General features: G+C 44.7%; 1 protein-coding gene across 1 annotated transcript in view; it reads right to left on the bottom strand.

Moving 5' to 3' along the window:
• FER1L6 (fer-1 like family member 6) overlaps window positions 1-13545 on the bottom strand; it is a 241960-nt gene extending 228415 nt beyond the window's left edge. The window contains exon 1 of the mRNA XM_073590299.1: window positions 13379-13545. Coding sequence (XP_073446400.1) covers window positions 13379-13428 — 50 coding nt within the window. The 5' untranslated portion in view covers window positions 13429-13545. The remainder of the gene's footprint in view (window positions 1-13378) is intronic.
• Between the last annotated feature and the right edge of the window lie 879 nt (window positions 13546-14424).

Genomic DNA, 14424 nt, shown 5'->3' with positions numbered 1-14424 from the left:
CCAGTTAGAGATGTCCTGGTTAAGGAGATGGCCTGCATCAGTTGTTCAGACGCCTGTTTAAGGGTTAACTCCTCTTGCTCACTCTCCTCCTCGTCTCCAGAAGGGCGGCTTTTACGCTGAGTCTGTGAGGGGTTGTTTTTAAGGGGTCTTGAGACGTCATAATGATCTATTCTAGCATATTCTTTCAGTCTTTCAGCTGCTCCTGTCCCCTTAGAGCGGCTCATTTTAACAGCAATATGGCACAGCTGGTTATTAAAAACAGTACACTGGAGACCTCTATTATAGGCGCAGCAGGGCTCTCGTACAGTGGCAGCAAAGCCCCAAAGGTGACACAGATCTGGAAAACAATGTCAGGCTCCAAGCAGCAAACGAGGGCCCCTATAATCCGGGGGGGGGGGGAGACCACTGCACCCCACAAGACAGCAGCCAGGAAGGGACCCAGGCCCTTAAAGTAATAGCACCAGCAGGCTAAGTGACATAGCAAAAAGGAGGAACGCGGGGTCCAATCTTTCAGGGCACTCACCGCTTGTCCTCCACAGTCATTGAAGGATATGTGCTCACCCGCCCGTCAGCGCTGCAGCTATGGGGACCAGCACCACGTCTCACAGGCAGCGTGTGTGCTTCAAGATGGCTGCCGTCTCTGCCTCCAGCCGCCGTCAGCACACGGGAGTCCAGCGGCGCTCCCCCACGGGGGGCCCGAGAGTGCCCGGCACAGACACCAGGGGGGCCGCTAACAGTGAGGGAGCGCGGGGCTCACGCACCAAAGCTCTCACCACCCGAGGAAAGATGCGCCGCTCCAGCGGCTCCACGGGGCTAGGAACTGCAAATATGTGCCTCCCTCCTGTCGGAGCGCACAGCTAAGATGGCCGCCGTCCCCTCCAGGTCCCGCGCCCCCGCCGGTTTTTCCAGAGGTCAGCTCACCCAGGCTGCGGACCACATCTCCCCGGGCACCGGACGACTCCCGGGGTCCAGGAGAACAAGCCGCCTGTAAGTAAGTGCCAGCAGAATTGCTGAATTAACAGGATAAATGGCAGGATGCGAGGAGCTCCGTCTCAGCGCATCCTCCTGGCTCACTACATCGCCACACCCCCCCCCCAGAATCGTCTATTTACACTTTACTTTACAATTTACACTCTACTGAAACTGCCCTCACTAAAGTCTCTAATGATCTACTAATAGCTAAATCAAATGGTCATTACTCCATGCTAATTCTCTTGGATCTCTCTGCAGCATTCGACACTGTGGATCATCAGCTCCTCCTCACTATGCTCCGTTCCATTGGCCTCAAGGACACCGTTCTCTCCTGGTTCTCCTCCTATCTCTCAGACCGCTCCTTTACTGTATCTTTTGCCGGTTCCTCCTCCTCTCACCTTCCCCTTACTGTTGGGGTTCCTCAAGGATCAGTCCTAGGACCCTCCTCTTCTGTACACTGCCCCTATTGGTCAAACAGTCAGTAGATTTTGTTTCCAGTACCATCTCTATGCTGATGACACCCAATTATACGCTTCTTCTCCTGACATCACGCCAGCCTTTGTAGAAAACACCGGCGATTGTCTAAACGCTGTGTCTAACATCATGTCCTCACTATATCTGAAACTGAACCTGTCAAAGACTGAACTCTTTCCTCCCTCTACTAATGTACCTATACCCGACATTGCTATTTCTGTATGTGGTTCCACTATTACTCCTCAGCAACATGCCCACTGTCTTGGGGTCATACTTGACTCCGAGCTATCCTTTGCCCCCCACATTCGATCACTGACTCGCTCTTGTCATCTGCACCTCAAAAACATTTCTAGAATTCGACCTTTTCTTACTTTTGACTCCGCAAAAACTCTTACTGTTTCTCTTATTCATTCTCGTCTCGACTATTGTAACTCTCTTCTAATCGGTCTCCCTCTTACCAAACTCTCCCCTCTCCAATCTGTCTTGAATGCTGCAGCCAGGATCATATTCCTCGCCAATCGTTACACCGATGCCTCTGCCTTGTGCCAGTCATTACACTGGCTACCCATCCACTCCAGAATCCAGTATAAACTTATTACCCTCACCCACAAAGCCCTCCATGGCTCAGCACCACCCTACATCTCCTCCCTTGTTTCAGTATACCACCCTACCGGCGCCCTCCATTCTGCTGATGACCTGAGGTTAGCATCCTCAATAATCAGAACCTTCCACTACCGTCTGCAAGACTTTTCACGTGCTGCGCCAATTCTTTGGAATGCACTTCCCAGGTCAATACAATTAGTCCCCAATCCCCACAAGTTTAAGCGTGCCCTGAAAACACATTTATTCAGACTGGCCTACCGCCTCAACACATTAACCTAATCTATCCCTGGGTGGCACAGTCAAAAGTTTTACCATAACCAGGTTCCCTGCATCATGTTCCCACATGCTTTATGCATCCATTAGCCCTCTGTGTCTGTACGGTTACACACTTAACATTATGGCTGGTCCATACAATCAGGGCAACTGTTACCACCCACCTTTCATGTCTCCCTTTTTCCTCATAGATTGTAAGCTTGCAAATGGGGCCCTCATTCCTTTTGTTATTTGTTATAATCTATGTGATTATTGTTATGTTGTAATGTCTATTGTCTGTACAAATCCTCTCTGAAATGTAAAGTGCTGCGGAATATGTCGCGCTATAGAAATAAAATTTATTATTATTATTATTATTTTTGACAGACTGCTTTGCGGTCTCTATCTCTCTAATTTTCAGTTGTCTCAGAGCTAGTGGGTGAAGACTAGCTGCTATGATGCCTTCCATATACACAGATATGAAGGATTCCTGCTCTTTTTTATCTCTAGTGCACAGACAGAAGAAGAAGAAGCATGGAGAAGACATTACACAGCAAGACTGAGCAGTGTGGCTGTGACTCCAGCACTGGAGTAAGGGAAAACAGTTGAAGCTTGAAGCTGTAGCGAGATCTTGTCTTTCGCTTTGAGTCAAGTGGGCCAATCTCCTCTCCAGAGAGTTTAAGGATATGTTCACACATATTTTCTTGACTTGGGTTTTTCTGATTGAAGACATATGGTTTTTAGTGCAATTTTGTAAGAATGTGTGTTTTTTTGCTCGTTTTGATGCATTTTTAATGCATTTTTTTGTGGTTAACTATAATATGGGGAGTAGCAATAGGGTGCGTTTTTAACGTGGTTTCGCTGCAAAAACCTCACCAAACCACATCTAAAACTGTTACAAAAATACGGTTGTACGGCCGCGTCACTTGAAGGAGCACGGACTTGCTCAATAAGTGTATGAAGTGAGTCTGCACCCACTGGCTGCAGGTATGTATAACTCTTAGGCCGGGATCACACTAGAGTGAAATACGGACAAGTGAGAGGCGTAAAAACCACGCATTGCACACGGACCAATGATTCTCTATGGGGTAGCTCCCATCAGCCGTACCGTATATTTCTCGCACGTATTTTACGGTCCGTGCCAATCGCAGCATGCTGCGATTGTCAGCGTATTACGCCCGTACTACGCCAATGCAAGTCTATGGGTGCGCAAAAACAACTCATTACACACGGACCAGACGTGTGACTTGCAAGAAATACGCAGGACTTTGGCAGGTGACAGGAAATGGGCCAACCAATTATCAGGAAGCTTAGAGATGCTAATTAGCTCAAAAAGCGCTCCAGACATCCAGGAAGTACACCTCCACGGAGTACAGCATCATGGCACCCTACTACCTGAATGTGGAGATGCTGATTGTACTAGTGCAGGAGCGCCAGGAAATCTGGGACCAATGTGATGTCCATTATGCCGACCGGGCAAGAAAGGAGGTGGCATGGAGGCACATATGTCGCCAGATGTTCCACGATTTTGGTGATCGGCCACGTGAGGAACAGCAGCAAATGAGTAAGTTCAACCAAAGGGTTGAAAATTACCTCACATCAAAAATGGATTTTTGAGGTTGCCCACTCCCCCCCTTCCTTTCTGTGCTTGGGCTTTTGACCTCTTGAGGCCTGTAGATTTGGATTTGACGCATTGGTTTATCCTGACATAATTGGTCCCTGTCCACAAGCTCCTTCTCCTCCTAGGCAACCAATTTTAGAGTTGTTACTTGACCCCTGAGCTATTGTGAACCTGTGTATCTGGCCTGGTTGCCCCAATTATATATGCCACCCTGGGTAGAAAGCACACCCTAAAAGGCCACATGACTATGCTACTTTTTGCAAATTTTATTTAGCAAATATGTGAAATTGAGAATATTTCCTGTCACATTGCAGTGGAAGATGTGATGAGACACTGGCGCAGCATCCACGACCAGTACAGGCGGGAACATCAGCAGCGGTCCAGGAGTGGTGATGCGGGCCACACAAAGAGAAAATATGTGTATTATGATCGCCTCTCCTTCCTCGCTCCAATTCTGGATTTGAGACCGTAAGTAGATACCTCACACCACATTACACAGATAATTTACAGGGCCAAAACTAATGTTTTTTGTTTTGGCTATTTAATATTTCATAACAGAACTCAGTCTAACCTTACAGAAAAGAAAGGGAAACTGGGTCAGATACAGAGCCCATCATAGATTCTGTGGCTGGAGGGGAAGAGGTGGCTGGCCCATCTTCTCCCCCTCCAAGAAGCATGGGTCAAGTTTCGTCTCCTGCTGACCCTGTGCCTGCCCTTGCATCTAGACCTGCACCACAAACCCCACCACCAGGAGCACAGCCACAAGCAGGACCGTCAGCTGCAGCACCATCCGCCATACAGGATGATCAGGGCAACATCAGCAGCAGCCCAACTGCCCAGCTAGAGGGCTCCCCCCAGCCTGCTGTACAATATCGGCGAGGTAGAAGAAGGCGCCAGATCCCTTCCAAGATAGCCGTACAAATGTAGACACAGGGGTCCTCAACTATCTTGCTCGAGTGAATAATGATGATGGGGAGGAGGCGTATTCACGCAGCCTGGCCCGCTATCTTCGGGCCCTTCCCCGTGAGGTGAGGCTACGTATTCGAGGATGTTTTCAGATCCTGCTTGACGCAAGCACACTTGCAACCCCATATGAGTTATTTAAATATCTGGAGAGGTGGCAGCTTTCCCCTAGGAATCTGATGCGCCTTAGACACACACACATGCTTGCTCAATCAGGCTCTGAGGATCCTCCTACACACGGGTCGACACCTCACCCCCTTCTTCCCCCCCACCCAACCTTGCCCACAGCAGCCACATATGTCTGCCTCTAACCAAGCTCACCAATATGGCCACTTGTTCCCACCCAGTGTTGGTGGCTGGTCCCAACCTGGTTGGGGATGACATGGCTATTTTGGAGGGTATGAGCCATGGGCCTACCAGCCCCAACAGGAGGCCCCTCTCCAGTATCAGTCTGCCCAGTACCCACCACAATCCCAGGAGGCAGCACACTACCAACATCATGGGCAACAGTATGCCCCCATACAGAGCGAGGGCCAAGTTGGGCAAAATAGCCAGCACCCAACACAGGCTGGGATTCCACCTTCTCCTCCCCCTACCTACCACCATTTGTAATGTTGTAATATTTGTTTGAAAATTGTTTTTTTTAATTTTTTTTTGGATCGGCAAATGTGTTGTATGAATGATTTTAACTCTGCAAAAAGGCAACGTTGTGCCATTGACACATTAACCATACGGCAAGAATATGGTTTTAAAACAAAAAAAAAATTGGCAAAAGTAAAAATTTGTCAAAATAATTTAACGTCTCTGTCTCAATTATGCAAAAAGTTCACGACATACTAACATACACTTACCAAGGCAATTACAAATTGAGAGAAACATAAGGGGTAGAAATATATATATTTACACCGATAAAAAACCTACATTTATAACAGACACAGCATGCTCTTGCCAAGAAGTTTCCCCCTCAGGTGACATAAAGTAATTTGTGAAAATATCATGCACTTTGAGACCAGAGAGCGGTCTACGTTGAGGGTTGACATGTGGTCTCGCCCTACGCACATTGTCCGACCCACGCACAACACCAGCAGAGGAGGAACAATCATGTATCCTGGTGATGTTATGAAGAACGACACATGCTTTTATAACTTCATCAACATTTTGTTCACTAAGCTGAATGGCAGACTGGAGGACCTGCCATTTGGCACAAAGAATGCCAAAGGAACACTCCACCAGTCGCCAAGCACGTAATAGGTGCAAGTTAAGTATCCTGCGCCAGTGGTCCAGGTTGCGCCGGGAATATGGCCTCATTACATTGCGCGTTAACTGAAATGCCTCATCTGCCACAAGGACATAAGGGACTGATTCTTGAGTCGAGCCTGGTAGTTGGCGTGGTGGTGGTAGATCCAACTGGTTGGTGCGTAGCTGCTGACCCATAATGGAAGTATTGAAGACTCAAGAGTCTCCCGTCCTTCCATAGGCCCCAATGTCGACAATTATAAACTTGTATTGAGGGTCGGCCAGAGCCAATAATACAACAGAAAAGTATTGTTTATAATTGAAGAATTGTGAGCCAGAGTTCGGCGGCTTACGCACCCGGATATGTTTCCCATCAAGGGCCCCAATACAATTTGGAAACTGGCATTTCTCCTCAAAGTCCCTTGAGATCCTCAACCAGTCTTCCATCCTGGGCTCGGGCATGACGAGTTGATGTAGTCTTGACCAGATTTCACTACATGTCGACCTGACTATGCCAGAAATGGTAGATCTTCCAATGAGAAACTCATGATGGAGGGCGGCATAAGACAGGCCAGTGGACAGGAAGCTGAAGAACAACAGAAATGTAACATTTAGAATTCAAAAATGAGAAAAACAACAGCTACATACATACCAAACATTTTATTTTTTCATATCTACTAACACACATATTTTTCAAGCATAATGACTACGTGACATTCAGTACATATTACACATAATATTCTGGTCTATAAGTTTAAATATATCTGGACTAAGATAAGGGAAAAAAATGAAGACAAATAAGAAAATACACATACTTTGGGCAACACATCATGAACATAGAGAATGTGGTTGTGTAGTACATACCGTAATGTGAGTAGAAGTTGCTCCTCTGCAGATATGGCTTTGCGCATCCTTGTGTCCTGAAAGGTCATCCCAGGGCGCACTCCAAGAGTAGATCAAATGTTGCAAGGCTCATGAGACAGTATTGAAAAAAATTTCCGGATGATCCCGCAGAGAAGAATAGAGCCTGTGGATAGGACCTCTTGTGAGTCGTTGCCTCAAAAGTGGATGGACCCACATGCGTCTCCTCCTCCGCGGATCCACTATCACTGGGCATGGCTGACCAAAGTGGCGTGACAAAACCCAGTGGAAGAGAACCTGCTCAGTTGTGTTGAAACTCAGACTGACTGTCATGTTGGCCATACAACACCAACACACCTAGACAAGGCAAGGTCAAAAATGGGAAAAATAGAAGTGGATCCAGCTCACTCACAGGGCTTATTTAAAAATTAGAAAATTTTTATTGGATGATCCTTAAAAAATTCAAAATGACAAAACAGAGATCTCAGATGACACAGCAATGACAGGGGGTGATGTGTAATAAGACCATACGCGTTTCGAGCAACACGGCTCTTGAACACTGGTTACCTGGTTAAATTTTCTCATTTTTAAATAAGCCCGTTGAGTGAGCTGGATCCACTTCTATTTTTCCTATTGCCTTGGACGCTGTGCAGCAGTGAGGAAGCCGTGCTCCTTCTTGTGCTTGGAACTACATCTCAGGGGTGAGCTGAATGTTCTCTTTTGTTTTTGCTTAAGGTCAAAAATGGACAGAATGGAGGCAGCCACCTGTTACAGAGCCAAAAAATAGGGTGAAGGCTAATGATTTAAATTCTTAGCAGGCCTCAAAACCGTTAAATGTCCATTTTGCAACTTGGCGAGAAAATCTCGCCATACGGATTCCCTACGGATTACATATGGATGCTTACATGCGCTAAATACGCGACCACACCTTGATTACGGATGACATACGGAGCACTATTTAGGGGACATTTCTCCGTATTACACATGGAAAGTACAGACTATATTTTGCGTTGGTTAGTGTGACCCCATCCTTACATACCCTCCGGTCCCAGATCAAAAACCGGCGAAACCCCGCAGCACACAGCGTTAAGTCTGACTACAGACTTAACGATTTGGACCAGATAAGCCCCTTGAAGTCTTCTTTTCTTTCTTTCCCTTTTTTCTTACTGCCAAGTTCTCAAAGTGCAAAATATAGCCATGTGTACGTATAAAATGATGTGTAGTTATGCAAATAATGCGCTTTACAATGGTTTATTCCTATACATATCTGCGTACAGTAATATCAGGCCATATACAATTTTTGAAAATATGATTTCCTTCTTAACAAAGAACACCAGTTTCATGTTTTTAGGTATTCCTTATAACACCAATAAGGAAACTACAAGATACATGGTGATGTCAGATTAGCAGGTTAGTCAAGAGTCCTGTCATCTTGTTCCTCCCATAGGATTACTCAGACTATCAAATATTAACTTTCTTCTGGGTCTGACGATCACCACGAGAAAGAGCAGGCGTCTGTGTTCACCGTCTAATGGGCATCAAACAAAGGAGATAAGACTCAATTCTGTAGGTAACAGCTGGGAGATACGGCACACACCAGAATTTATTGACGTGTGTAAAGAAAAGATATATACACCCAGCTTGAGTAATTGGGAACGTCTTAACCCGGCTTAGCTGCATTGGAGCCACAGAAATTTTCTTTACTCTTTGGTTTTAAACTAGAGTCCATGTGGGTTCCCCTGTACACTAAAATATTTAACTGATGTGATAAAATGTAATGGCCCCATGGAAACTAGTAATAAAATGTTTTCTAAGGTCCGGGACATAAAGTGATCTTAGTAAAAACAGCCACAAATTTTGAACCAAATTGGCAGCAAAATCCACTATGAATTTGCCAAAAGTCTGCATAAATTGTGTGCAGATTTTTTGGGGAGGGCGAATTTGTTGGTAGATGTCAAATATTTGCTTTGCAAATGATGAAATCCGTAGTGAAAATCTACAATATAAATTGACATGCTTTGGTATTACAATCCATACATTCTGTCATCCGAAAGAATCATGACGATTATGGAAATCAGACTGATCAGAGTGGGATCTGATTCTTTCGGATGAGGAAAAGATGGAGAAAAAAAATTCTCCATCTTTTACATTCTGTGAAATCGTGGAAGTCGTCAGATGTCATCCTAGTACGGTCTGCTGTTTTCCAAGGACTCACTGACTTGCATGGCCGAGAGTGATCCAAATTTCGGATCTAAGGCCATATGCACACATTGAGTATTTGGTGAGTTTTTTACCCCAGTATTTGTAAGCCAAATGCTGGGTGAAAAATGCAGAAGTGGTGCAAATGTTTCTATTATGCTTTTCCTCTGACCGTTCCACTCCTGCTTTTGGCTTACAAATACTGGGGTAAAAAAACTCACCAAATACTCAATGTGTGCACATGGCCATACTCTGACATGCTGCGATTCTTTCCCTGAACCGGCCTTGTCCAAGGAAAAAAATCGGACATGTGCACTGCCCCATAGAATAACATTGGTCTGATGTTTTGACGGATTGCACTCAGACCAAAAATACGGCCATGTCCACGAGCCCTAAAAGTAAGTTTCCGCGTAGACTTTTTAAGAAACATGTGGTTTGGATTTGTTAGATTGTCATTCACTTTTCTGGCTGGCTCTGTGATGGTGTGGGTACACTGAGGTTTTTTGAGGATTTTTTGGTGTCGAAACTGAGCAGAAAGCCTCAAAATCGCACAACTCCATAAAAACTTTGAGTTTTTGTTCAGTTTCTTTTCCAGAAAACTCTGCAAAAAGAATCCTTGTGCACAAACCCAAATACAATGTGGATTTTCCTCCCAGAAAACCTGAACGAGATTCCTGTCTAGTTGTAGAAGTTAATGAAATACTTGATTTCTTCTCTGTTGGCACTGTGCGGGATTTGAACATTTATTACCCAGTGATACATCTTATGGTCTGAGTGACCATCTTATTTTCTAGTGAAGTTTCATATAAAACTGAATGATCAAAAGATGAGGTCCCCTACAATGGTACATACATGCACAAAAAGTCTTAGAGTGTGTGCACATGCTGCGGATTCTGCCGCGGTTCCGCAGCGGATTTGGCCACTGTGGATCCGCAGCAGTTTTAGCTGCGGTGTACAGTACCATAATATCCTATGGATATTAAAAACCGCAGTGCAGATGGTGCAGATTTTTCCGCGCAGTTTTCCTGCGGTTTCAAAACCGCAGAAAGAATTGACATGTCAATTCTTTCTGCGGATTCCGCTGCGGTTTGCCATCTCCTCCATTGTGGAGATGAAAAACCGCAGGGCAAAACCGCAGGCTTATCCGCAGGTAAAACCGCAGGTCTTTTGACCTGCGTTTTTTTCAAAATCCACGCTGCCAAATCCGCACCCCATTCCGCAGCGTGTACACGTACCCTAATAGACGATGGCTTACCGACATTGCCTCTGAAGCAGTAGACACTTTAGGAAAAGTAGCACGGGATCTGTTTTCCTGAAGCATCTTCTTTGTTATCTTTTAAATTGCATTTGTGTCGGCTTTTTTTTTTATATTTTACATGTAAAATATTGGCAGCCTGACGTATGGTTAGGTCAATTCTTTTAGCCTTTTCACTACTTTCAAAACCTGAACCAATTTAAAGACGTTAGAAAAGACTGAACATGAGCACAGCAAGTTGTTTTTACATTCCGGATCATTCGTTATCTTTTTTATGTTTTTCTAGCCCTTTCTCGGACGGCTTTCAGGCAGAATCTGCCTGTAAAAGTTGCCGTGTGCACATACCCTAATGGGTTTTTTCTCTTTTACAACGTGATGACATATAGTCCTCTGGACACCCATCCATCTGAGAATAAAGGGAAACCTGTGCTGGTATAGTACTGCACCCCCTAACAATTCTCCCTGCACGGCAAAACTCCCGAGCTCGCGAGTTGGTAGACAAAGAACAGTGAACTGGAGCTGCATCCATTTCATTCTCATGAATGGTAGAAAATGCCATCACTTTATAAGAGTGAAAACCTACGTTAACCAGTGGCCATTCTTCATGCAATCACCTTAACTGATGTGAAACCGTCTTAGCCACCGATCTTACTTTCCAGTCCATCTGCCCACTTCACCTGAATTAAGTGCAGTCTGTGTTACTAATGTTTTCCAACTTTGCTGCTGATCTTTATCTTGCTCATGATCTATGTCGATACTGAACGCCTCTTGGTCTTGTCTTTGTGAATGTACTCCACCTGCCTTGACTTTCTTCTTTGCCTGACAACTCTAGACTCATCTCCTGGTGTCCTAGTTTGACCTTCAGTCAACTGTCCCTATTGCAGACCATTTTTGAAGTTTCAATTCCTTTTTGGAAAGACCACACTTCTTTACCACGGACTAGCAATATACAAGCTTAACCCATCCTAAAAGGGTATTCCCATCTTAGACACTTATGTCATACCTGCAGATATCCATCCTGATACCGTGAAACTTGCTCTGCTATACTCCTTTGTTGGAAATATGGAGAAAGCGTAGCACTACATGCTTGGCTGTTTCCGCAATGCCACCCACAACCCCATTCACTGTTGAGACAGGTTGAGGATCCCTTTTTATATACCCTATATCTGCACCCCTAAAACCGAACAAATCTGTTCAACTAGTCCATATATCTTTTCACATCATGACAAATGTGAAATAGGATCCTGGTGGTGGACCTTTACAATCACACCTTCCCCCATTGGCAGTGCGGAAACATCCCATGTACAAACTCCAGTTTGGGAACTCAGATCCCAGAGCTTTGACATTGCTTTCTGCCAGGATAGCAAAGCTCCTCTACCTTTATAATAAAAACCCTGGAAATATTGATTTTTGTCATTACGCTGTTTACATGCGACTGTAGAAACCATTAGTGACCACAAATTATTAAAAAGTCATATATTAATGGTCTTGTGGAATGTGGAAGTGATTATGGCATAACACAACCTTTCACAAAGACATAAAATGGTTTGTCCACAACAAAAAAAAACAGGGAATACTGTAAAAAAAATTTAAAAAATCCCATTTGGAAAAGAGCAAAATTTAGCTTTTCTCAACCAGGTTGTGCCATAAAGACCGCCAGTTAATGTAAAAAAAATATGTAGACATCAAAGCAGCTCTCTGTCGGAATTGTACCTGTCATATATTACTTTGATAGCCATTTATTTAAAGGGTTATTCTCAAGACAATAAGTTAACCCCTTTCCAAAGGAAAGGGATAATGTACTGATCGCTGGTGGTTTGCTAGGGTGCACCATGCTCAATTTTCTCTGATAGTCCAGTAGACCATAAATGAACTGGAGGTCCACCAGTCCGTTCACGATGGTGGCTCTGCAGACCACACTTTCCAGGCTCCAATCAGGATCGTTGGAGGGTTACACCCTCATCAATCAGAATGTTGCCTCCTATCCCATCGGGATAAGTTATTATCTTGGGAACTGCTAGCTCTTGGCTAAGGGTGTTGAGGCGATCAGTTGGCCCCCACATGATTGAGACCCCTTTCTACCAATAGCCTTTAGCATACAGATGTTCAACCATTACTGAGTGAAAAACTAAATAAAAATGCTGGACCGTTCTTGTTCAGTTTCTTCACATCGTGGATTAATTGCCTCTTTTATGGTCAATTTAAAGAGTAACTAAACTTTAGACCAATTATTTCTATTTTTAGGCCATTTAATTGCCTTCAGATCAGTGAAGTCCCCAACAATTGCTCGAAAGACTGCTGAGAAGCGCACAGCTCGAGAAGCAGAGCGCTCAGTACGGATTCACTGGAAATAATATGACTTTCTATTAAATCCAGACTCCGTTCTTTACGCCAGGGTTCCCCAACTTCAGTACTCAAGGCCCACCAACAGATCATGTTTTCAGGATTTCTTTAGTATTGCTCAGGTGATAATTGCTTCACCTGTGCAATACAAAGGAAATCCTGAAAACATGATCTGTTGGTGGGCCTTGAGGACTGGAGTTGGGGAACCCTGCTTTACGCCCCTGCTTACCGAGCAGCGCTCTTCATTGCAGTCTTTTGATGGGGGTCTCAGGACCCGTACCCAACCAATCTACAGGCAATTGATGAACAATAAAACAAAAGAAATAAAAAGAATTGATCAAAAGTTTATTCACACTTTAACGATTCGGAATTGCTTCAGTTGAGTAACACATAATGACATCATTTAAGTAATATCTTATGATAAAACAACCATCGCTCACATCTCTGCTGCATCTGACAAATATCATCTCTAAAACCTCTGACAAACTCTGCTCTGCTGCTTCTTTATAAGGTTGCACGATGAAAATACATCTTTAAAAAAACATTTCTCCATGCAAATTGTATAGATTAGTCATTCCTGGGACGCGCTGATACATTACTTTGCTTTCGATGCCTTGTCGGCTTCTTTTCCCTTTTTGATGAGGTCCATTATCTGCGGTGAGAAGGTCTCATGTTCCCGGTGTAGCTGCAGGAGACTTGTGAGCTCGGCAGAGAACTATAAGAGCCAATATGGTTGCACAAGGTGTGGTTGTTTAAACATATCAATTCCTAGCTCCCCAGAATGTAATCCGTCATACTAATTGCAGATTTACAGGTGATTACGCTTTAAGCAAACATTGAGAATTCTGCATCTGGAGGGAAGAAAGAGTCCAGTGATACAGAAAGGAGGACACCTACATCAATGAACATCAGCATGTTAGGTAGTGGAAGAATGATCCACACCCCCTGGAGAGGATATAATAGATGTAATATATTATGTGGATGCATTTCTCAGCTGCTGCATTGATTTATCAGTGTACTGTGAAAACTATTGCAAGCTGGAGTTATGATAAAGAAAGGGTTAGTGATTAGTGGGCAGCTTAGGGAATAGGGCTATAGAAGCATCAGACACCAGAGTTACAGCACAGGGAGCATCGGCCAGACAGAGAGTAGATTCTCTAAAAAAAAGGAATCCAGGAAAAAGCATTATCCTAGAAGTGAGTATAGCTTAGTGGGGCCGCCATCAGGGCATTACTGCCATTACTAGTGAGCAAAAGCAAAGATGGGGGATCCAGACTGGGTGAGATACCCAGTGCATCCTGTACTGAGGCAGCACAGCTGAACCACTGTATAAACGGACTGGCAGACTGTGTGGTACACTGTGGTCCAGAGTAATTACTTTGCTTTGCTTTATTAAGCACTGGGGCCCCAGTCACTCACAGCCACAACTACTTACATTATATGGCTGCAGCATAGGGGGCTTGTGTTATTAAGCTGCCGGCGTGTCACCGGCCCTTGTGGCACATATGCCACAAGGCATATGTTGAGAGTCCATAAGTGATGAGGAGCGCCCTCCCTTCCAACCTCACATTCATCCACCTGCCACTCTTCTTGTGCCCCCTCCCTGCTCGCGCAGTGTGAAGTTGGAGGTCTGTTGCCTGACTTA

The sequence above is a fragment of the Dendrobates tinctorius genome, unplaced genomic scaffold (genome assembly GCF_039654945.1).
Source record: "Dendrobates tinctorius isolate UK_male_01 unplaced genomic scaffold, ASM3965494v1 ptg000116l, whole genome shotgun sequence".
Taxonomy (NCBI): domain Eukaryota; kingdom Metazoa; phylum Chordata; class Amphibia; order Anura; family Dendrobatidae; genus Dendrobates; species Dendrobates tinctorius.
Note: the sequence above shows the minus strand (reverse complement) of the source record. Positions and strands in the feature narration are given on the sequence as shown.